We start from the raw sequence: 24,346 nt of genomic DNA on the forward strand, positions 1-24,346 counted from the left end.
AACATCACGTAGCAAAACAATAACCAAATGTAATGACTAGAAATAGTCATAGAAATAAACTGATTCCAATCTACGGCGGCTTTTCGTTTTTTAGCTTTTAAGAGCTTGTAATCACATTTCCACATATTTTGCACTTACAACACAGCAGAGTAAGACATGGTAAATCTTTTGATACCGAATAACTGTAATGTGAATTTTGTTGCAAGTCAACTTTCAATGTTTGTGTGGACCATCTTTAATGTAATGCATAATTGTAGAGCTACATTAAAAATGAACTAAATGCAAAAGTTTGAATTAATAAAACACAAAGATTGTTTTGAATGTTATATATCCACTATATATTCAAAACAAACAATGTATATATAATATGTATATAAATTATATCATATATATTATAATATACATATAATATATATAGGCCTACATATATATTATATACAATGTATATAATATATTATATAATATTATATAATATATTATGTAATATTATATAGTATATATATATTATGTACATGCATGTATATATATAATAGGCCTATATAATATATATGTATATAGATCATATATACATAATATCAGTATATATTATATATACATATGTAATATATATGAATATATACATATAATATATATTATATATAGTGTAATATATATTTCTTGTTTTTAGGTTGTTTATTCATTATATTGACTATGTTTTAGTCATGTGAGTTAAAAGTGGGAGGAATCACATTTATAAAAAGGCAAAAGGGAGGAATTGAATAAAAAAGATTGGGAATCCCTGCTTTAGCATGAGAACTTATATTAGTAGGAAATCTTTGGCTACAATTTTGTTTCAAATGGAAAGGTTTTTCAAGTTATGTCATACAAGAATCATAAAATAAAAAAAGAGCAACAGTCAATCAGTCAAATAAATTGTATGACATAATAAAAATAGTTTAAATGATTACAGTAATAAATAACTAATTATTAATAAATATTATTAATAAAATTAAATAATTAATAATAAATAATTAAAATAGCTTTTTCTACTCAGAGAACATTAAGAAGATTTTTAAAACTATTAGCAATAATATTTTCAAAATAAATATTAAATGCTCTATGCAACTTGCATATAGGCTATTGCTCATATTACGTAAGTTGAAATGTGTTGAAAACCTGTGAAACTCATATTAAACATGAGGACACAAACCATTAAAAGTCTTTAAACCTTCAACTGACATAAAAAATAAACATTTAGCATAGGCAGAGTAGGAACATGCATAGATTCATTCTCTATTTTGTTAAAGTTCTCGTTACAGCGACAGCGCTGTAACCAGGAAAGCACGATTTAGTGGTTAAATGGGCAGACAACTTCAATCAGCTCATAAATGTCCAGAAATTTGCTATATAAATCAGCAATTTACAGATGCAAAGAAGAAAATAAAAATAACATATATAGCAGAGAGAACAATTTATTATCTGAACATGTTTTAATCAGAGAAAATTCCCAGAACAAATAATATTTCTTCTGGGAATCCTTTAATTTCAAATATTATTTGAAATTAGCTCCCTCATATAAAAAAATGTTTATACATTGAGTACAAAGGCAGGATAGTTGTTGAAATGGTTTTAATGCTCAAAAGATTTGGGAGAAGGCTTATTTAAACTGAATAAATCTAAATAAGATTTTCAATAAGTTTTCTTAACATAACAATTGATATGTTGTATCAAAGGCAATGTTCACACATTTAGTATAGATAGAACATCTACATATAGGTTCAATTCTCTATTGTCAAGGACTTCCTGTAACATGATTGACAGAAGAGGTAGACTAAGTTCTACTTCAGCAAGCTGTATAAAGCTTTTGAAGCTTTTTGAGATTGTGGCTACTTAATTCCCCACAGCTTTGGGATTACTGGTTAAAGCTAATTAGCATTTAAAGAGATTGTCTATAAATAGCTGCTTTTAGTTAGAGGGTTGTCGATGTTTTAGTAGGATACTTCAGCACATGGGTTTTACAGATTAGAGAGAGAAACCGTGAATTTTAAAGTTTGCAGCTGACAAAGACACGCAGCATACATTTACAGTAAGTTGTTCTAGTTATTAAATGTAGACTTTCCACTGACCATAGATGAATTGAGTCTTTTCAGAAAATCAGGTTGTTCCAGGTTTTGTAGACTTTCAATTTTATTATTAAAAACTGTCTTTATGTTCCTAGTTTGAGTTGCTGTACTATGAATGCATCAAATAGCTTCTTTATTAACAAAAATAAACTTTGGTCTCAACTTTGTTCATCCTGCTAGCTATGTTTTTAGACTTATTTTAATGAATTGCTCGTTAAACCACTCGGAATGCCACGTAATATTATTTTGAACACTGGCATCAAATTATCCGCAAGAACGTATTTCCTAAAATGTACTCGAAGGCTACGTTAATATGCAAGAGAAAACAACTCGTTAGAAATTAGCAATTTGTCAACAACGAAGTCACGTGGGTCAAGCGGAGTGATACTTTTTAAGTGCAAGTTGCGACCTTGGTAAGGTTGAATTTGTAAAAAGTATTTATTTACGCTGTTATTACTGTTACGTGCATAAAATTAATACTTTTGTTTATTATTTTTGTTATAAAAATTTTCATGCTTATATGTTTAAAATTACATAATGTAAGTTTTGCGTAATTTGGTTGCGTATGCAGCCGTAAGTGTGCAACAGCACCGCAGCGAATAACAAAGTAGAGATTACTAGATTGTAAACTGACAGGTATTGCATGCGTGTGATCTTTGCTACTGATATGTTATGACATTTTTTAGCAAGGAAACTAACGGTTTTGCTTTAGCAACGTAACAACGGAAACTCGTGTTGCAGATCAAAGCCGTGTACACTCGATAATGGCACCACCATTGAACTTTCTAAGCGGTGGAAGTGGCGCCCTAGTGCGAAAGCTGATGGGCTTCGTTCTAAACCCTGACAATAACAGAAGGAACCAGACGGATATTCAACAGGATAAAAATTGGTTGGAAAAGACTGTAAAAGGCATAATTAAAAAAACAAAGAAGAATCCCGTTGCATTGGACAATCTTGAAAGGGCAATCACCAACAGAGACAGTACAACTGAATGTGTTACTCTTTCGAGGTTTGTATCTGCTAGACCTGCATTACCTAATTTGCTGTTAAATATGTGCAGTAGGCACTATGCACGCTCTTCTGATTCTAAATACCTGATAAAGTATCAAATCTCCATTAGAACCTATAAATCTGCCAGTCTCTGAACCAGATTATCTTTCTGATTACCCAGCTCCTAAATTCTACGAGCTGTCGGGACATACCCAAATTTCGTGTTCTTCAGTGGAAAACAAACTGATTTTGAATGATTAATCTGGTTTATGATCAAATGATGATGTTTAGTAAAAGTGTTTAAGCATGTTTTGAGTAGCTTGCTATTTTGGCAAGTTAGGGCCTACAGTAGCTCTAGTTAGTCAGAGGATGTTGTGACACTTACGACGATACATGTGTGCGACTTGCAGAAGTTTGTTTTGGGTAGCGAATGCTTACTTTCTTCTGAAAATTCAAACACTGGCTGCTGATGTAATTTGCAAGACATTTAATAATAAAGATTTTGCTAGTTCTGCTCCACCTACCCTCATAAACAAAATTACATATTTTTTGTACTTTTGGTTTTTGTGCAATGTATTGGAAATAGAGTCTTTCAGTTAATGTTTTGTGATGTGGAACATAACTGCGTGATAGTTTTTGACAGCTAATAACAGAGTTAATCTTCAGGTCGGTAGGTATCATGCATAAAAGAAGTTTTACATTTAAAACATTCATGGAGAGCTCAGGGGGTGAGTTGGGGACATGGAGATTGTTTTGTCAATTACTTGATTTGTCTCCTTTGTCAATTTTCTGCATGTCTGGTACAATATGGTGTAATCTATTCATCTTACGATAATGTCAATTTGTATGTTTTTAATTGGTCAAGCCAGCATTAAATGGTCATTCCTGTTTTGTACACAGATGAATGCAGAGTTCCATATTAAAAAATAACTCGTCGTTTACCGTTATCAATTACTTGTGATTGAATATACTTCAATTTTATGAGTATCAATTGCTAGCTCAAATCGTTTCCAAAACAAATGTTTTCAGTAAATTCTATTATTTGTTGGAAAAAACCAAGCTAGCTTCCGATTCACTCATTTTTGTATTTCGTAGATATTTCATTCCCGAAATGATGATATCAAAAAATTTGCATTCGCAAAATGCTCCGTCATAAAATTGGTATGCAATCACACAAAATTCGAGTACAAAACAAGCTTTCAAATGAATTGTGAAAGGTGATCACAAATTTTGTGTCAATGGACAACAGGCTTCGAGTGAAATACAATGCATTAGCTCGTCTTCAAATAAGTGTTTTTTGTAACTGCTTTCCGTAATAGTGTTATCTTTTGAGTGTGGGTCATTTGAACATTCCAGCAGCATAGTCCAGGCCTGTTTGCCGCTTTGTCATCACAGAGGTGCTGTCATCGTACCCTATTGAGCAATTTATGTAAAACTAGTGCTATCAAAAGTACAGATCACCTGTTGTTACAGTAACTGTAGTCATGGCCATAGATCAGCTACTAAAGTTATAGCTTGAGTTGAGTAGAACATAGAAGAGTATAGACAATCATGCAAACATCGGTTTATACAAAGCTTCACTTCTGGTGGCGGCATACGTTCAGAAAATTTGCGGACACTTGCATTGAGCAGATTTTTTTTACTTTCTGAAGCTTAGAACCAGTGCTAAAAAAATAAAATATTGACTGGAGGACTTTTATATTAGTGTAAACTAACAATTTGTGGAGGTGTAAATTCTAATAATTACAAAATTATTTTTTCAAAACGGATTTTCTCGCAATTGATATATAATTTTAGAATTGAAATTAAAAAAATTTAGGAAAGAAAAACTTCTAATATATGGAAATCACCAACAAAGTATAGAATGCAGAAGTAGAACTGTTGTAGTAAGTAACCCTAGCTACTTTTTGAAGTAGGTTTTTGGAAGGTGAAAGTTAAGTCTCAAGTAATATGTTATCAATCGGAGGCGTGGCATTTCTGCCACCAGGGCTAACCAGCTATGACGTCATTATCTAAACTCTTTTAATCTTAAACTCGGGCTGTGAGTAACACTGGCTAATCTGTGTAACTTGTATCAACGTACAATATCTGCTTAAATAATTTCATGAATCATTTCATTACTTAGTCGATTTCTCCAGATTTAACCTTTAACATCACCTTGCGATAACAGGAAGTCATTTTGTTACCTTTTGTTGTTTGCTAATTTTCAGTAAGGTAACCCTTCCATTTTCTACACCGTTTGCTTTAGTCATTCAATTTTTTTGCAGGTCACTGGATGGGCGGGTGCAGTTCTCACAGCGTAAGGTTTTGCCGCATCTGCTCGCTGCTAGATTGTGGCGTTGGCCAGATATAGAAAATCAGTACGAGCTACGGGCCATAGACTCGTGTAAATATGCATATAACCTTAAGAAAGACGATGTCTGTATAAATCCCTACCATTATATCAAGGTTGAAACTCCAGGTGAGCATATAGCTTACAGTTAATTTTTATAGTAGTAACTAGCTAGCGGCGCGTCCACGATATATATAAATCTCAGTATTTGTCTTTTTGTTAATCCCCAGTTCCAGTTATAACAGTTAAAATCTAACAATGAAAAATCTCCACGGCACCAGATTTGATCTCGGAACCTTCAGATCTAGAAGCAGCAAACTTAACCATTAAGCTACACAGAATACAATAGATTTATTTCTTAAATAAACCATTTGGTAAAGTACTTAACAACTCAACTTAATACGAAAAAAATTGAAATTCTCTGTACGCTTTAGTACTGCTTGTTTTTTGTTGCTTGAGTTCGTTGTAAAACTGGGTCTTAATCCTTGGGCTGAGTTAAAGCTCCGCAAAAACACCCGAAAGTCGTATAATTTATTTTTGAAAATTCAATAAAATCGGTATTCTATGAACATGCATAGCTCAAACTGAAATTTCTTTTAACGAAGTATTTTGTACATGAACATTCATTTACATATGGATTACTACAAAAAGCTACAACTATGTACAATTTTCCCTGTTTGAAATGCTTGGAATCATTCCTTTCGGTAGAGTCCAACTCTACAGTTTAACCATGCGAGCTACCATATCGATCACTTTTCTCTGTATATTCAAAAGTCCTAAAATTTTACATCACTTTTATCATCTGAATTATTTTTATTTTACCGTTTCGAAAGTCGAGCCGATGCTGGCTGGTTTTTCCAACTTTCATTTTTTCCAAGAAGTAGCAATTTCTTTAGCTTTTAGCACAATGCAATGTCTCTCAGATAATCGTTTTATATTGTAACTCGTCGACTAATATCTTGTTGATGATATTTACAACTTACTAGCGTTCATATCCTTTGTTTGCTGTTACTAGGCGACTGCTTTATAAACGTCTACCGAAACCGCCATATATGTTGTTTCCCATGCAACTGGTAAACGACATCTTTGTCGTTTCCCCAGCCAAAGGATTAAATGAACAAATATAAGACGCAGCAGCGATTCTATCACTAGTATAATTATGGAAGTATTGTAGTGTTACCTAATTCTCAAGATTCGTAATGGTTTTTGCACTCTCTTGCATTACGTTTATTAACATATAAAAATGGCAATGCATACAAAATCTTAAATTTTAAGCTTTACCCAAATATGAAAATAGCTCAATTTTTAAACTTTTTTCGATACACAAGTATGAAGTATTCTATAGTTGTAATAAGACAATGATCGGTCTGCATCATTTCAAAGGTTTCAAGGGAGGCAAATTTATAATCAGTTTGTCTAAATCTGAACACAAAGAAGTGATTAATGTAGAAATCAAACACCAAGTTTCTGAATTGTAGTATGAATCATACAGTGCATTCATTTCCTATGTTGGCAGATGATGTTAACTATCTGTCGGGAGCAGCAGTCTGTGTTAAAACTAATAGTCGCTGTTAACAGAAAACAGGTTTCTGCCTAGGTCTTACTTTGATCCATCGTTAAACTTATGTTGCCTTTTAGCTTACAAATGATTAGCAGGGAGATAGATAACTGGCTTGACCCTTGGCATGTCTGATTAACGATTATCACAGGCTTTACTGTTCAGTTCATACGACTCCAGCAGTACCTTTCTAACAGTACACCTCTCTGCGGTCATTACATCTCTACTAGACTAGCGAGCTAGTAGACATAAAAATTGATATGCTCGAGTGATAATCGGCAAAAAAGGTTTCTGATTTCATGTTGGTGGTGTAACCTTGAATTATGCAGCTATTGCTGAAACAAAATTGGCTATAAACCGATTCTGAAGGCTTTGAACTAACAGATTGTTTGAGCGAGAGAGTGGTGTGTGAAACTTAATTGTGTACAAGTGTTATTTAGTGCAAAAAACAAGCTTTTTGATTGCTTTTCATCTGCAGGAATATTGGCCTTTTGTAGTAGTTTTAGCATAAAATTGTGTATGTATATAAAACAAACACTTGTACATTGTCCAGGAAGTGTATACACACTCTGAACCTGGCATTTAAAGTTTCATAATAGCGTTCATCAGAAGACTTGTGCAATTCTCGATCGTAGCTATCCATTTAAGTTTGCCAGCGGATTGTTGAGGAGCCTCCAGCGCTCCAGAGTCGGCCTTTGAGGTTTGTTAGGCCTTTCCACATCATTGGGACATAGTTTGATAGCAGTAGTAGCTTGTGGAGGTGTGCTAGGGTCTTTCGTCGTAACTGTGACACCATTTGAAAGAGAATATCAATCAATGTCAACGGTAAGTGCATTCTAATGAATCATTCGGTGGAGAGAAAGTTAGTTCCCAAAGACCAGTAATTCTATGAGCTTCATATTTCTCATAGCATATTCAAAATGAGTAACTATCTTTTTCACGAATGATAAATTGCACCACTTGACTCTCGCTCAACCGTGTCTGGATCTGCAGCTACCATCGATCAATAGTAAGAGGATCAGGCTGCTTGCCTGTTCCACTTTTCTTCTCTCTTACTATTTGTCTTTTACTACCTGCTAGTAGCTGTCATGTTTTTTGAAAAGATGGCTAATTCATGCAATAATCAAAGGACAAGTCACTAGAGACTAATTTTTTATGCTCAGGTCCACTTTAGATTAGTGTCCATTGACCTCCATCTTTTCAAGTGGAGATTGTAAGAATGCTAAATAGACATTAATACAGCGATGCAGCTGTACCATTTCTATTACATGTACATCTAAAAAAGGAAATTTTTCAATTCTGTGTTCCCATATGCCTATTTGATCTACAAATGCACGCTAAGCACTAACTCATTCCACATAGCTGGTGTTGAATGTACTATGGTAGTTTCATTTAAAATAAAAAATACACAAATTATATTTCTTTACGTTTATCAGTTAGTAGTTAGGAACAAAGGCTAATATTAATACAGTAATACCAATAAATTACTTATTAACCATGATTTGGTGTAACATTTCTATTATTGTGAGCAGGTTTTATATATATGTATTATTACGTGTAGTAAAACGAGAATATTCTTTTCCAAGTTCGTCGGTTATACCACTTCGGTATCCGTCGTTTTTTTGACGTCATTACCTTGTTTGCATATGCGCTCGTTCACTAAAAAGCCGCCATCTTTGTAGAAAACGATTGTCATTCTTTTGATTAATAGTATTTTTCGGTGTTGTTTTGATACTAAAATAAAAAAATTGGCTAACAAAAGCATTGTTTGCAATAATTAATTGCAGAAGCTTCGTGTTTTTAACGATAAAGGTTGTCCATAAAGATGGCAGACAACGATACAATGACGTTACGAAAAAACGAAGGATAACGAAAGTTATCTTTAAGCATCGGAATTCATTAGATATTTATCTGAGTGATAAAGCTTTTAATTTGTCATGTTTCTTAGTATGGTAGAATGAGAAAATATTACCATGACCGATGATGCATTTGTAGAACGTACCTAAAATGTTGGATTTTAAAGAGCAAATATCATTCAGATACTTGACTGAACTCTAGTTGTCAGCCGGTGTCATTGATTGAAGTCATCTCTCCTGTTATATCACCTCTTTTCAGCCATAGCACCAATACTGGTTCCCAAGGATGCGTTCCACAACGAAGCACCGAAAACATATGAGATGCCATCTATGGGGGAGTACTATTCTGTCGTGCCGAATAACGCCTCTGTGCCCGACTCTCCCACTGACAGCTTGTCGTCTCCCAGCAGTAGTTACCCTAATCAGAGCCCTCCCCCGGAGTACTTGAGTGAGAATGAGAACATGGACCAAGGTTGGTACCATTCCTCTGCTTTCTGTTCATATTGGTCTTATTTTGGTTTTTCAGAGCGCCTTGATATATTGCACTTAGCCTTCAAACCATCTCACCACACCGTGTTGGAACATCATATGCCTCCACTCCTGGGATAATTACTATGTTTCCATGATGCGCAGTGCTTCGGAGTTGCGCTATCTCCGAATCATGGAAACGGCGTCTTCGCACTGAAATCACTGCGCACTGATCAGTGCGAAGCCAGTGCAAATTCGCAGCAAAGAAACAGCGACTGCGCAGTGGCTGCGCATAGCTCTCATGCCGTGGATACGGATTCTTCGAAGGCCTTAAACTAGTACAAAGGTTGTCCTGCTAATCTTGTTTTTTTATTCTTCCGATCTTCTTTCACTTAAATTTAATTATGGTCTGCATTCACGAGGATGATGAGGTGATTACTTTCCTGGACTTTGTTATCGATGCCAACACATTTCGAAAAATAGGTGGCAAGTCCTAAATTAACGTATAAATAATATATCTTAAAAATACTTATTAAAAATATATTACTTTGTAAAAAGTGTGTTAAGGTTTGTAAAACCTTGTGAATGTGTATTGTAAATAAAAGTATAATGACGACATAATCATAAAAAGACCGTTTATGACGTTCGGTATCCGTGATCGATTCTATTTCTCCATCAGGCGATTCGATTTATACAATTTCTCTTCTCTGGCTAATTTGCGGTATTTGCTGAAAACCACTGCGCAGCATGGAAACGTACAATCCCCTCGACTTCGGAGGGGGCTGCTTCGGAGTACTGCGCACCATGGAAACATACACATTGTGTGTGTGTCAGTGATTTGTATGTTCTTTTTTCTGGAACATTCCATATCTCACCTCTTATAACACACATATCATATGTGATTGTCTTGAAACGTGTGTTGATACACTATGCATGCCTTTAATTGTTTGTGGCATGTGCCACCCTTTCAATGTTGGGCCACTGCCTTCCTTGGCAATATGCTGTTTCTAATGCTCTGTACTCGATGTGCAATACGCGGTGTTCAGTGTACTTTCTTCGATATGCTGCCTTCAATCTACTATGCCCGTTACTATTGCACCGCACCCCCGTCTCGTCAGTAACCTGTCATGTCTTTCGCGAACATTCATTTTATGATGATATATCGTGGTTCTGTAACCATGGTTTCCATTGTCTAATCTTTCCCACTTCTGTAAATCACTGATTGTTTAATTCTTCAGGCTCGACCAATACTTGCCCTTGTCACTTGTTCTTAAGCCAATCAGGTATTTTGTAACAACTCTAACATAGTTGACCTTTGTCCCTCTTACAGATGGAGATAGATCTCTGCCTGGCAGCCCAGATATTGACAGCAATGGACCAGAGCTGGCCATGGTTGAATACACAGAACCCGAGTCGTGGTGCTCTCTCTACTACTATGAGCTGAGTGACAGGGTAGGACTACATATATATATTAGGACAGATTGAGAAGACACATTGTACAGTCAACTCCTTAAATGTCAGTACTGACTGTTTACATGAAAGTTGATCAATGTTAAAACAAAACATCACTTCCCAGGGTAGAATACTTTATTTTTTATGTTCACTAGTTAAGTCGCTGCCAAGTTTTGACCTCGTATGACTTGATACAATTGCTTCCTATAAATCTGCCCTTATCCAAACACTGGTCTGTTTTTGCACTGTTGTAAAGGTTGGCGAGGCGTTTGAGGCAAAAGCGAAAGACGTGTCCATAGACGGGTTCACAGACCCGAGTAATGCGAGCCGATTCTGTCTCGGTTTCTTGTCCAACATCAACAGGAATCAGCTGGTAGAGGTGACGCGCCAGCACATAGGTAAGTCTACAAGCTTATACCGAGGCTTGTGGGTAATAGGTTATTAGCTAGCCAACTACCGCGGGAGCATTGACCTGTAGTTTTTGTTTTTTCAAGCCTGGTAATAGCATCTGTGGTCAACATTTCTGGTGTGCTGATTTTGAACTCTCGTAAAAGAGGTCATGGCGGATAGCAGGAATTTTAGCATTAACAAATAGAGTAAAAGCAGTTTTATTACAGCCAGGTCTGATTTTTGTGGTGCCCGCAAACTGAGACATGATAATTGATAGGTTAAAACAGGTGGTGGCAGGTAGCTATGGTTACTGACAAGACCACCTGCAGTGTCAGTAACAGACTGACACCCCAACTGCATAAAAGAATACCTAGTACTAAATGCTATACTGGTTCACATTATTTCTGCTGGTTGTTATGTTCTGCTGATGATGATGCTGATGATTTGTTCCGTCACTTTTTTGTTGTCAACTGCATTTATGTGGGTTCATATTTTGCCTGCAGTTTTGTCTTTGACAACACATTCTTTACTAACTCTCTACACATTTATTCATTTATCAAGGCGCTATGCGGCCTATACCGATGCCCAGTAAAATTTTATTACCAAAAATTCGTATCATTGCCGATTACAAAACCTCATGATTTTGTTCAAGCATGACCGTTGCACTGATGCTAAGTACCAACTGGCTGCTCTAGGTCCCCCTAAAATAGCTCTCTATTTTATATTATCACTAGTTTATAAACATGTAACTTGATTGTTCAATCGATATAGTTATTGCTGATCCTTAATAGGAAAAACAAACGTACTCATGAGCTCTTCCTTCTGTTGTGTATCATCAAAGTTACTTGGCAATGTCAAAGGTTAACAAGTGGTCCAAATCACTGACCATCGCAGATCACAGATGTGAGTGAATTGAATTAATAAGAGCATCAGCAGTGGACCCCAGTTTATAACAACGATACATATTTACTTGTATTGGTAGGCATAAACATGTTTCAAGCACATGTCCCTTTCATGCTATGGCGCCTTTATTCTATTGAGCATGCTCTAGTCGCAGCCAACTGTATTCCTGGCCATGCGTTAATTGAAGTCTTACGCGGAGCAGGAGCAAAACAGAGTATGGAGAGACATGGAATGATTATTATTATAAATAGTTTTTATTATGATAATGTGTTATTTTATTATTTCTCATACCCGAAGAATTGGTCTTGTGATTGTGAAACATCGTAGCTGTTGACAAAACTGCCTTATAAATGAGAGAGAAATGGCTGGCGACGCCTCGTTGGTTACTTCCTAATAGAGCCAGCGAATAATGGTGCACCCGTTCGATGTCCTAGCTAGGGTCAACTTGCACACAAAGTGCTCGAATCTCCATTTTTCTATGTGCTGACGGTTGACCTTTGAATTATGAACAGGGTCATAATCTGGGGAACTTTTGTCACTTCTCACTTGCGTTATCCTGTCATAGCCTTCAGACAGGTTTTCAAATTATTGGTTCATCTGCCATACGTTCACTCTCAGCACATACATCTAGGATCGCCGGTTCAATAACCTTCAATTGTCAGAAGTGACGAAAGCTGTCATTGGTTTTAAAAACTTGATGGAAATTGACATGTGGGCTCTATTATTCTAGTTGAACCTTCATCTTCCCAATTTATATATTACTGGGAAATAGGTCATTCAATTTGATATCCATATATTGAACAAATCTAAATAAATTTGACTTATTCTTTTTAGATGCCAAACAAAAATTAGTTGGCATCTGATTGGCTAGTTTATAATACGGTGCGATTGGCTAACAAATATTTTTATGTACATCTCTGCACATGCTTTGTGGAATGCTTTTGTCCGAATGAAACTTTCTTTCCACACGTACATACTTCACCTAAAAATCTGCGGGCATGAGGCTAGGGTAGAAACTGCTACAATACAGCAACAGACTTCAGCCTAGCTAGCTCTTATCAATAGAATATTCAGAGGAAATCCAGTTTACTGTTGTTACCTGCTCTTTTCTTTTAGTCTGGTAATGAGTTATTATTAATAGAATTTGTAATGGGGATGTATGTACCTCTCCAATGAGAACCCTTAATTCCGTTGAAATATGCTTGCCCAAAAGCCTTCAATGATACAACCCTCAACAGCTCATTGAACGTTGCGATTGCTAATTATGAGCCTAATCAAAGGACTCAAATCCCCTTAAATTAAATTACTAAATTAAACTAAAAACTAGTCATAAAAACTAATCCTTTTCATCTATGTAGTAATCGCACCCAAGCCTTACAGAGCTATGTAGGCTATTCTGTGTTACAGAAGTGTCCTGAGACTCGCTAACTACCAATGCAGCATATTTCGTGATTTTTTAAATTGTCCACTGGATTGATGATTTCAAAAAACTTATTTATCCGTCTTCGTTTCTTTTAAAGATAAATTTATTCCACATAATAGCGTGTGAGGCAATAAAACCTTAACTCTTTCGCTGCCGTAAGCACTGACCGTAAGCCGCTGTATCGGCTTATCAATAGGGTTTCACTTTTCTTTTCATTACAGAGCCCACACATTAGCTAGACCAATCAAATTTTGTTTCCAATGAAACGACCTTGTATCCAATCACGTGCAACCAATCGAAAATTTGTTGGCTCAACAAGTCGATTTCTAATTGTCTTTCAAAACGGGGAAAATCCATTTGATATTGTCATGGCAATAAAAAACACACCGTGTTCGTTCAACGCAAGCATGCGCTGCAACGCTTGCAGACGCTAGCAGACTAGCAGACGCTTGCAACGCAAGCGTCAGAGTTTGCCAGAGTGGGATTCACTAAACAATTTCATACTTGTAGAGAATTTTGTTCTGAATAAGATGCATTTTACAGTAAAACAATATCCGTTTTGGTTCTCGAGATATTGCTTAAATACTAGCGGTATATCTAGTTTTTTGAAAATCCGTTTGGATCAATTTGGGCAGAATAATCGTTTGGTCAAAAGTTGTGGTAGTGAAAGAATTGATTCCGAACACTTCAAATTAGTCACTGAAAGAAGTTGTCTCAAGCTGGCAGGGACCATGTCTTATGGCATGGTGTGTCAGGAAATGTGTGTTTGTTTAGGCAGCCTCAAAGCCACTATAATTTGTTTAGTAGAATGTGCTGGCAGCAATGAATGTCGATAGCATATCAGTCTACTCCCAGAGGCGTACTAGAGTTGTGTTTGCCTTCCCAATTACTATTCCTGGAGTAGGAACATCAGCTCTGTCTGTGCGGACTATTTATAACATCGCAACTGATTAAACACTTGACATTGTTCTTGTGGATTGCCATCGCTGAGCCCGACCTTGTGCATATGACGGGCTCTCTTATTGGTCGGCTGCCTCTACTACACTTAGCATACATTCTTGATTTAGTTGCCACCCTGAAATACAGAGAAAATTGCATAAACATTCAGGCGTGACAATATTGAGAACGAAGGCATCAGCTAAATTGGTTGCTGATAGCATAATTTTCTATTATCAATTCTGTTCTATATTTAGAAATCAAAGCTGAGCTACTGGGGATGATTATGGCTAGTAGGAACTAGTAAAGCCACCTTTGTACTTGTCCATTGGACCTGTAAGGACAGTTTCAATGGTCTGGGTCGCGCCTTCATCGCTTAATGCATTCCAACTGCTGACTAGCTGCCCAAACAATTTGTGTGTAATGCAGCCTTCTCCCAAGTTCCCGTCTCAAGTTCTCGTGATTGGCTGTTACAGGAAAAGGAGTGAGACTCTACTACATTGGCAGTGAAGTGTTTGCTGAATGTGAGAGTGATCAAGCCATTTTCGTCCAATCACCAAATGCTAACCAGAATTTTGGATGGCATTTAGCCACTGTCGTCAAAATCCCTTCAGGTATGTAGTTCACCTTTTCATCCCTGCGGAGTTGTCTGTCCCTTACATGGCATAAGCTTTTTTGCATTCAACCGACAAATGGTAACCAGAACATTGGATAAATATCAAAATCATTCAAGTCTGTAGTTCACTGTCGGGGTTGTCTGCCCATAGGTTTCATGGCATAAACCTTTTTTTTTGTCCACATTGTATTGGCTTTTGCTAGTTACAATTCAATAGGCTCTAGTGTGGTGTGCATTGCTATCATGAACGACAAACCTATTGGAAATGCGGGCAAAAAATAAAACGGATTTTGTATCTCAAATGTCATTTGTGCCAAGTTCTAATATCACTATTACTGAAACTGCTCACTACGGAACATGTACATGAATACTACTAATACATGTTAATGGGTATTTCTGAAATAACAAATAGATTTGTTTTTTAGTAATGATAAATTTATTATCTTCCATCTTCTGGATATATACAAAGCAAGTCAGTCGTTTTCAACACTCGGTTTGATAACAGGGGATATTTCTGTCGGCGTACAATCAGTCGATCAGGCCTGGTCAAGTTGGCTGCATTATATTCTCCACGTATATGAATTTCTGGTATTAATATGTGTGATATGGCCAACTGGGTTTGGCTGTAAGTAACCTAGTATTCTGTGTGTAGTTCTGTACACCAGCGGGTAACAGCTTAGTTGGTTTCATCTAAGTGATATTGCATTCTGGACTTAATTGGGTGCCGAAACACGATCAACTTTGGCCATATTGATCAACTTATCAACTTTGGTTACAATTTTTGGTAACGTGTACATATAGATTGGCCTAAAAATACTTTGTTTATCGGTGTTATTATAATTTGTATTGGACTTTAGGCTCCACGTTATCTCAAATTCCTGTTATGGTTGTAGGCTGCAATCTAAAGATATTTAGCAACAACACTTTTGCTGAGCTGCTGCGACAGTCTGTACATCGAGGATTTGAGGCCGTCTACCAGCTGACCAAGATGTGCACCATCAGAGTCAGCTTTGTCAAAGGCTGGGGTGCTGACTATAGGTTGGTAGTTATGGCTGACTATAGGTTGGTAGTTATGGCTGACTATGGGTTGGTGGTTATGGCTGACTATGGGTTGGTAGTTATGGCTGACTATCGGTTGGTAGTTATGGCTGACTATCGGTTGGTAGTTATGGCTGACTATGGGTTGGTAGTTATGGCTGACTATGGGTTGGTAGTTATGGCCGACTATGGGTTGGTCGTTATGGCCGACTATGGGTTGGTCGTTATGGCCGACTATGGGTTGGTCGTTATGGCCGACTATGGGTTGGTCGTTATGGCCGACTATGGGTTGGTCGTTATGGCCGACTATGGGTTGGTCGTTATGGCCGACTATGGGTTGGTCGTTATGGCCGACTATGGGTTGGTCGTTATGGCTGACTATGGGTTGGTCGTTATGGCTGACTATGGGTTGGTAGTTGTGACCGACTATGGGTTGGTAGTTGTGACCGACTATGGGTTGGTCGTTATGGCTGACTATGGGTTGGTTGTTATGGCTGACTATGGGTTGGTCGTTATGGCTGACTATGGGTTGGTCGTTATGGCTGACTATGGGTTGGTCGTTATGGCTGACTATGGGTTGGTAGTTGTGGCTGACTATGGGTTGGTAGTTGTGGCTGACTATGGGTTGGTAGTTGTGGCTGACTATGGGTTGGTAGTTGTGGCTGACTATGGGTTGGTAGTTGTGGCTGACTGCGGGTTGGTAGTTGTGGCTGACTGCGGGTTGGTAGTTGTGGCTGACTGCGGGTTGGTAGTTTTATCAAATTTGCTAGCGTAAATATATTGTATTCGTGACATTTTTACTTTTCCCCGAGCTCTTTAACATACAGCGTTTGAAGAAACATGGCATCTGATCTGTCAGAAACTAAGTAAGATATTTAGTCAAATGTGCCAAAGCTTAGTATGGAAAGTTGGACGTAGGATTAGATGCACGCTAGTAAATTGTGATGCTCATTATAAGAATCAATGAGTAGATACAAAGGAACTTACAATAGCAAACATTCTAGGAGCTTATTTTGTCATGGAAGTCAAATAATATATTAACAGTTTGGTTAAAATATGTATTGCGTTATATGAGGTATTTTTGTAAAAATATCTTTTTCTCAACATTGATTTCTAACTTAACCAATACAGAGTTCATTTAAAATCCATTATAGACAATTTATCAGCTGTTTAAACACAACTGCACTCTGATTGTAGTCGTTATGATCAGGTTTGGTGTCCAAAAACATCTTAGTAACATTTGATGGTTCAAAGTAAGTGTTAGTTTTAATGATAATTCAGTGTAATTTTCAAATATTCACTTTGTACTGAAATATAGCCTTTAAACTATTTCATAATTTTATAGAAACAAATTTAGTAGCTACTAAATGAACGTATCATTTATTCAGGCACTGATTGTCCAATTAAATACAGGATGACATACGCTGGTCTGGAAACGACCCAAGAGCTTGATCTGAAATTTCGTTAAGCTCGATGGTTTTTCATTAAACATGATAGTTGATATTATCCTTTAAGCGGTCTGTAGCAAATACGTAAAGCTAACCATTCTTATTTCTTAAAGACTGCTAAAAGGATAATATCGTGAATCCTAAACACCACTGGTAAAAACTTGTCTGGTTATATTGTCAAGTTTAAGAAAGATTGATTGTTCAACGTGGGACTGCAAGAAGCTAGCAGTCTCACGTTCAAAGGTGGTCGTTAACAATAGTATGTTTAATAAAAATTGTTCGTTTCTATTTGTATATTCTTAAAACGGTGTTCTCGTCACTTAGCATTGGTTTAAAACGGGCCATTCATGCTTTGAATAGAAATTTATTAGGTTACTAGGTAACTCTTTCGCTACTATAAGCCGATGTATTGGCTTTCGCGGTAATAAGTACTGATCGTAAGCCGATGTATCGGCTTATCGATAGCGTTCCACTTTTCTTTTCATTACGAAGCCCACACATTAGCTAGACCGATCAAATGTCTCCAATGAAGCGATCTTGGTGCCAATCCACATCCAACCAAGGGAACTTTTTGGTTCAACAATTCCATTTCTATTTATTTTTCAAAACGGGAAAACCAGATCGTTATCATCATGGCAATAAAAAACACCGTGTTTGTCCAACGTAAATAAAGTGTCAGAAATTTTGCAAGAGTGGATTCACTAAACAATTATATATTGGTAGAGAATTTATTTCTGAATAAGATGCATTTTACAATGAAGCAATATCTGTTTTGAATCTTGAGATATTGCTTAAATACTAGCGGTATATCAGTTTTTTTTTAAATCCATTCGAATTAATTCGGGCAGAATAATCATTCGGTCAGAATTTAATGCGGTAGCAAAAGAGTTGAGGTGTTTGGTGTTAGCAGAAGGAACGTGTCTTTTAGCTAAGTTCACCTGGTCTTCACGTGTCCAACTATAAAGTCATAATTACCTCTTTGAATTTGTTGGTGATGATGGGTCATTGGAGCATAAATTTCCTTGGCATTTAAACCTGGATTGCTGGCTACATTGCCCTGATACTTGACTAGCACACAGCATGAGGATTCTGTTCTTTAGGTTTTTATTAGCTCTCGGCATCTCTAAGATGGTTTGTCAATTAGCTTATAGTAAAAACAAAAGCATCCTGTGCTGTAGCTGGTAAGAGTAGTTGCAGAACTTCCTTGCCTGGCAGACGATAACAAATTCTCATTGTCCGTGTGTTTCTACAGTCTTAAACCATAACTGCCACGAACAACTTTTATTGTATTTACTAGGTAAATCAGACACGCTAATTCCGATTTTGTAATCGAAATAAAGATTAGGCCACTAACTTTCAGAGTAATGAAGGATTTTTATAGCGTTTTAATATCGGTCTCGAAAACAACACGATCGGCATAACAAGCTCCGCCCATAAATACGTGACGTAACCTAGCTTTTTAGGAACAGATGTTACGTAGGGATGTTTAGACCGATTTAGAATAATAGAGATGGGTGTTTTAAAATCCATTCATATCTAAATTCGGCTTTAAAAATAATATCAGTCTTTTCTGAAAGGTAGATAAGCTATTTAGCATTGCATATTTAAAAAGCGCGATAACAACGCTGGCTTGTGATAAAACCGCGCTTTTTGAGCTAATTTTTTTCGGCGTCCAGCCCATTTAAACGTCATGTAACAAGCTGCAAGCAATTTTAAATAGTTTATTTCCCTTTCATAAAAAACTGAAATTATTTTACAGGCTGGATTTAGATAATAATGGGTTTTAAGACATCCATCTCTATTATTCTAAATCGGACTAAACATTCCTAACTTCCGTTTCTGAAAAAGCTAGGTTTTGTCACATATTTATGGGCGGAGCTTGTAATGCCGATTGTGTTGTTTTCGAAACGGATATTGAAACGCTTTAAAAAAGCCTAAATGACTTTGAAGGTTAGTGGACTAATCTTTATTTTGAGTACAAAATCGGAATCCGCGTGTCTGATTTACATAGTAAAATAATAAAAGTTGTTCGTGACAGTTATGGTTTAACGAAAATTATGATCAGTGAATTGTTGATGAGATTTCCCAAACCACTGAATAGTCCGCATGTAACAGTTTTTTGCGCATGAAGTGGTTGCGATAATGGTGAAAAACTTTTTTCACATATATCGCACAATCTTTGCTCTTTATGGCCCTCTATTATGAATGCTCGTATCTAGCAGATAGTTGTAAATCTTTATCTCATGTTGTTTCCCCTGGATGTCTAGCACTTTCCCAAATCTGATTCTATTTTTGCTGGTTTACTTTGGAGTGCCAATAATTATGAATGGTTTTAGGAGGCAGACAGTAATGTCTACGCCATGTTGGATTGAGATTCACCTGAATGGGCCTCTCCAATGGCTGGACAAGGTTCTGAAGCAGATGAATGGCCCAAGTGTCCCGTGCACAAGCATGTCATAACTCCCTCCTTGCCTTACCCCCTCGCCCTCTCTATTATTGGACCGGACATCTTCCGGATTTCTTCTCATACCGACTCATGTATTACAGGGGAAAGCTTTTTGTATATCTATTCACCTAAGAGCAAATGACTCCTTTTGCTTGAATTTATAAAATATTGTGGGAGTACAACTCTCATGAAGGTGCATGTATTAGGGTGTCCAACCTTCAAAATTTATATGTAGGCTTTAGAGAGCACGTCGCTATTCCAACGCAGAGTAGTCGGGTATCCAAGAGTTTGCATTTGCTGGCCCTCTGCTTGCTCTGTTATTTAATGTACAGGCATAATATTGCTTAATTAGTGGCTGCTTGCTAGGGTCTAGCGATCAAGTGGATCATCCTCTCTTGATGAACAAGCCCTGTCGCTATGATAGCCAGTAATGTAAACTCGAAAACAGTAACTTGATTTATCTGCAGTAACGCGTTATATTAGACAGAGCAGTCCAAAAAATCTTTATACTTATAGTTCATGGCTGGAGTAGCCCTTCTCCGGTGTATATGTTGTGATTTTCTCGCTTAACCCTGCAGCAAAGGTCTTGCCAGTTATCAAAAGTTCGAAGAGTGATGCTTTTGAACGAACAACCTGCATTTGCCAGGTGAACCCTGCGCTGCTTATGTGTGGTGGTTTGTCCATGACTGCTTCCCGGCCTCAACGTATTTTTTCTACATTAACGTGTCAGGCGATGTGCGCGAAGAGGTTTATTTGTAGGATATAACTCGCGCTTTGCTCTCATCTTCCTGTTCCACAGTTACTGTATTGCTCTTTGCCTGGTCTCACCTGTGCTATTTTAGTTTAATCGCCTGCCACAATTACTAGTACAAGTTATATGTTTTATTCATTTTTATCACATATATAAGCTGGTAATTCTTTTAGGTTAGTTTTTGTCTATATATATATATAGTGTATACCTCAACAGCTTATGGATATAGTAGCCACAGTATTATTATCTGTATAACTCTCTCCTTTGTACACCCCTATTAATTTTATAGTAAATTAATATTATTGCTGTACTTGAGCATATATGTTGTGTTTTTATAGCATATTACATTCAATACAAATGGGATTTTAATATATTGACAGGCTTTTGTTCAGCATCACTTTTAGGTTGTTGTCAGCACATTTACAAAAATGATACATGTGTATGCAGTCAAATTATTTCATAAGTTTCATGCGTTCCCCCAAGAACTGTTTTTTATGGTAAGCCAATTCCACATCGGACATATCTGCAATTTGTATTAAAATGGACTGCAATAGGCTTCATTTATCCAACATACCAAAAACCCTACAATAAATCCCTGACGATGTATACCATTAAATCATATTAACGCACCTGAATTTCTAAGTTCATTAACAGTTAATAAACTCATGACATGGGGAACAAAAGGCTTCTATTGTCACACTGCCTCCATTGTTGGGTCTGCAAACAGAGGTATGACCTGATGGATGTAGAAAACCGGAGTGTAATCCTATAGGTGTAGTAGAGCAGGAGTGTAATTTTATGGGAGGCAGACCGGAGGTGTAGTTTTATGGATGCAGTAGGGCGGAGTAGCTTTATGGGTGTAGTAGGACAGGGGTGTATTCTTATGTGTATAGTAGAACAGGGGTATAGTAGAACAGGAGTGTAGTAGACCAGAGGTGTAGCCTTATGGCTGTAGTAGAACAGATATGTAGTCTAATAGGTGTACTAGAACAGCGGTGTAGAATAATGGGCGTAATGGAACAGGGGTGTAGTAGAACAGAAATGTAGTCTTATGGTTGTAGCAGAACAGAGGTGTAGCCTTATGGATGGGGTAGAGCCTTATTGGTGTAGTAGAACAGGGGTGTAGTGAAACAGGGGTGTAGTAAAACAGGGGTGTAGTAAAACAGGGGTGTAGTAGATTAGGGGTGTAGTAGATTAGGGGTGTAGTAGATTAGGGGTGTAGTAGATTAGGGGTGTAGTAGATTAGGGGTGTAGTAGATTAGGGGTGTAGTAGATTAGGGGTGTAGTAGATTAGGGGTGTAGTAGATTAGGGGTGTAGTAGATTAGGGGTGTAGTAGATTAGGGGTGTAGTAGATTAGGGGTGTAGTAGATTAGGGGTGTAGTAGATTAGGGGTGTAGTAGATTAGGGGTGTAGTAGATTAGGGGTGTAGTAGATTAGAAGTGTAGTAGATTAGGGGTGTAGTAGATTAGGGGTGTAGTAGATTAGGGGTGTAGTAGAATAGAAGTGTAGTAGATCAGGGGTGTAGTTGAATAGAAGTGTAGATCAAGATGTTGATGAGTTTTAAACTTGAAACGACTTTGAATTATCCACAAATTCCCAATTTTTCACTTTCAATATTTTTACTTTCCAAAACTGACTTTTCAAAAATCTGCTCAAACTTAAATCATGTGCTACAAGATGTGCATGGCTAAGCAGAAGTAAACCGAACATATATATCTATATATATAAATAGTAAGTATTACTAAATAGGTAACTAAATAATTCTTTACAATAAAAATAAAATTTCCATGGAGTATGAAAAATGATAATGCAGTCAAGGGAAAATTATTTAGGTAGAAGTAACTATAAATCTATTTCACCCAAACATGCTTTTTAGGTGAAAAGCTTTTCACTGGAAGTTTTCCAAACTACTAAAATTCCAATTTATTTCCAAACTTGAAACGGATGAAAAAAATTTTGCTGTCTTCAAACTAAAGAAGTTTTCTCCTCATCTTCATGAAAATGTCCATGAAGCAAATTTATGTAAATTGATTTAAAATAATTTGTAATTTGCTGTTCAAGTTTTGTGGTTTTTTGTTGTTTAGAAAAACTTTCCAGTCATGGTGTCTCTCATCAAACAATTTGAACCTTTATCAAGCTTGCATTATCAGTAAAATCAAATTAGGCTTGTGAACATAATATATAGCATCAGTACGACATAATAGTGTTCACCAAATCTTATAGACTGAAGGAATGAATCTACATGTAGATTAAGTTTAGTTCAAAACTGAACAAGCAAAACATGTGAAATGACTTCAGTCGAGTGAGTAGGAATGATTGACGAAAATAGTAATGTTTACCCCATATGAATTTTATATACCCTTATTGGAAGAAGGTGTTCTTGGTGAGTGTATTTTGTTGTTAATAGACTGAAAACCACCAGTTTTTCACATGAGGGTTGTATGTCATATCCACTACTACATGCCGGCCTTTGTAGTAATTTGTCCCACTAAAGAAACAACTAAATAGCTTTTCGTGCTCATTTCTTGTCATTATTATCAGCAATCACTTTTTTAGAGTTATTTTATGGAGTTCCACCAAAATCAGTGTACTAAGGATTTAAAAACTGCCGATTTGTTGTTGAGAACTTGCCATGAGAATAATGGTTTTAATTTTATTCAGAGAGCACAAAATCCTTACTTACTTTTCACTTTTTTGTGCTCAACACAGAACCAGAACAGTTGAAGATGTTGCTCAAGTTGAGTTGCTCAGAATACCACCTCAATAAGATATAAATATTGATGTGTGAAAGAATCTAGTAAGTATATTAATGTTGTGTTCACTCTGATTTCAAGCTCGTGATTTTACTAAAAAAATATGTCATAGTCTGTTTATGAGTCGTCTTCTCTTTTGGTTGAGCTAAACAACTCCAAATAGACTAACATACAGTCCTATGATAAAACTTATCAATATCAGCAAGTTATCAATATGGGAGTTTTCTTCTTTTACACAGCAGATAATGAGCAAAACTATTTTTTTAATATCATAATTCTTACTTGAGACATTTATAACCCATTTAAATTACAAAATTGCTGAGTTTAAATTGGGTATCTCTTTAGACAACTTTTTAGATTACATAATGTCAAGTCCAAATCTTCCAGCTTATTGATGGGTATTAAATAAATTCAAATCAGATGATTTTAACTCATAATTAGCTAATTCAGTTGGAGTTGTGCTCTCCAAAAAAGCTTAGCAAAGTTTTCATCAAATTATCTGTTCTTACCTACTTTAGCAGAGAGACCATATTTCGTGCCACTTTAAATCAAGCCATTTTTCCGTGCCATTTTATTTAAGAACATAGACTCCCTCGAGTCTGTGAACAGAAAAGCTTTTAGGTGGGTGTTTAAACTTAAAAAAAAATGAGAGGATTTCTGACCTCATGTCTGAGTGGTCATGGGCCACTCTTGCAGAGCGTTGGAGGACAGCCGACCAAAATCTAAAAAAACAAAATAATAAATGAAAAAATTGCCATGCCAACCCTGTTTTTCTCAAGTGCCCACTTACACAATACACGCCACAAAAACACAATCAACACCAATGTTAAAAAATACTCCTTTTTTGTGCGGACCATTAACAGCTAACCCTTTTTTTCACGCA

General features: G+C 36.5%; 1 protein-coding gene across 1 annotated transcript; it reads left to right on the plus strand.

Annotated features, from left to right (window-relative positions):
* The first annotated feature begins 2,725 nt into the window (after positions 1-2,725).
* Positions 2,726-21,080, plus strand: LOC137396559 (mothers against decapentaplegic homolog 3-like). The gene is made up of 8 exons (XM_068082872.1): positions 2,726-3,111; positions 5,360-5,553; positions 9,098-9,310; positions 10,637-10,758; positions 11,015-11,156; positions 14,887-15,024; positions 15,920-16,064; positions 19,849-21,080. The coding sequence occupies exons 1-8, from the start codon at positions 2,867-2,869 to the stop codon at positions 19,970-19,972; spliced, it is 1,323 nt and encodes a 440-aa protein (XP_067938973.1). The 5' UTR covers positions 2,726-2,866; the 3' UTR covers positions 19,973-21,080.
* The last annotated feature ends 3,266 nt before the right edge of the window (positions 21,081-24,346 follow it).

Source organism: Watersipora subatra, chromosome 5, assembly GCF_963576615.1.
Source record: "Watersipora subatra chromosome 5, tzWatSuba1.1, whole genome shotgun sequence".
NCBI classification, from domain to species: Eukaryota; Metazoa; Bryozoa; class Gymnolaemata; order Cheilostomatida; family Watersiporidae; genus Watersipora; species Watersipora subatra.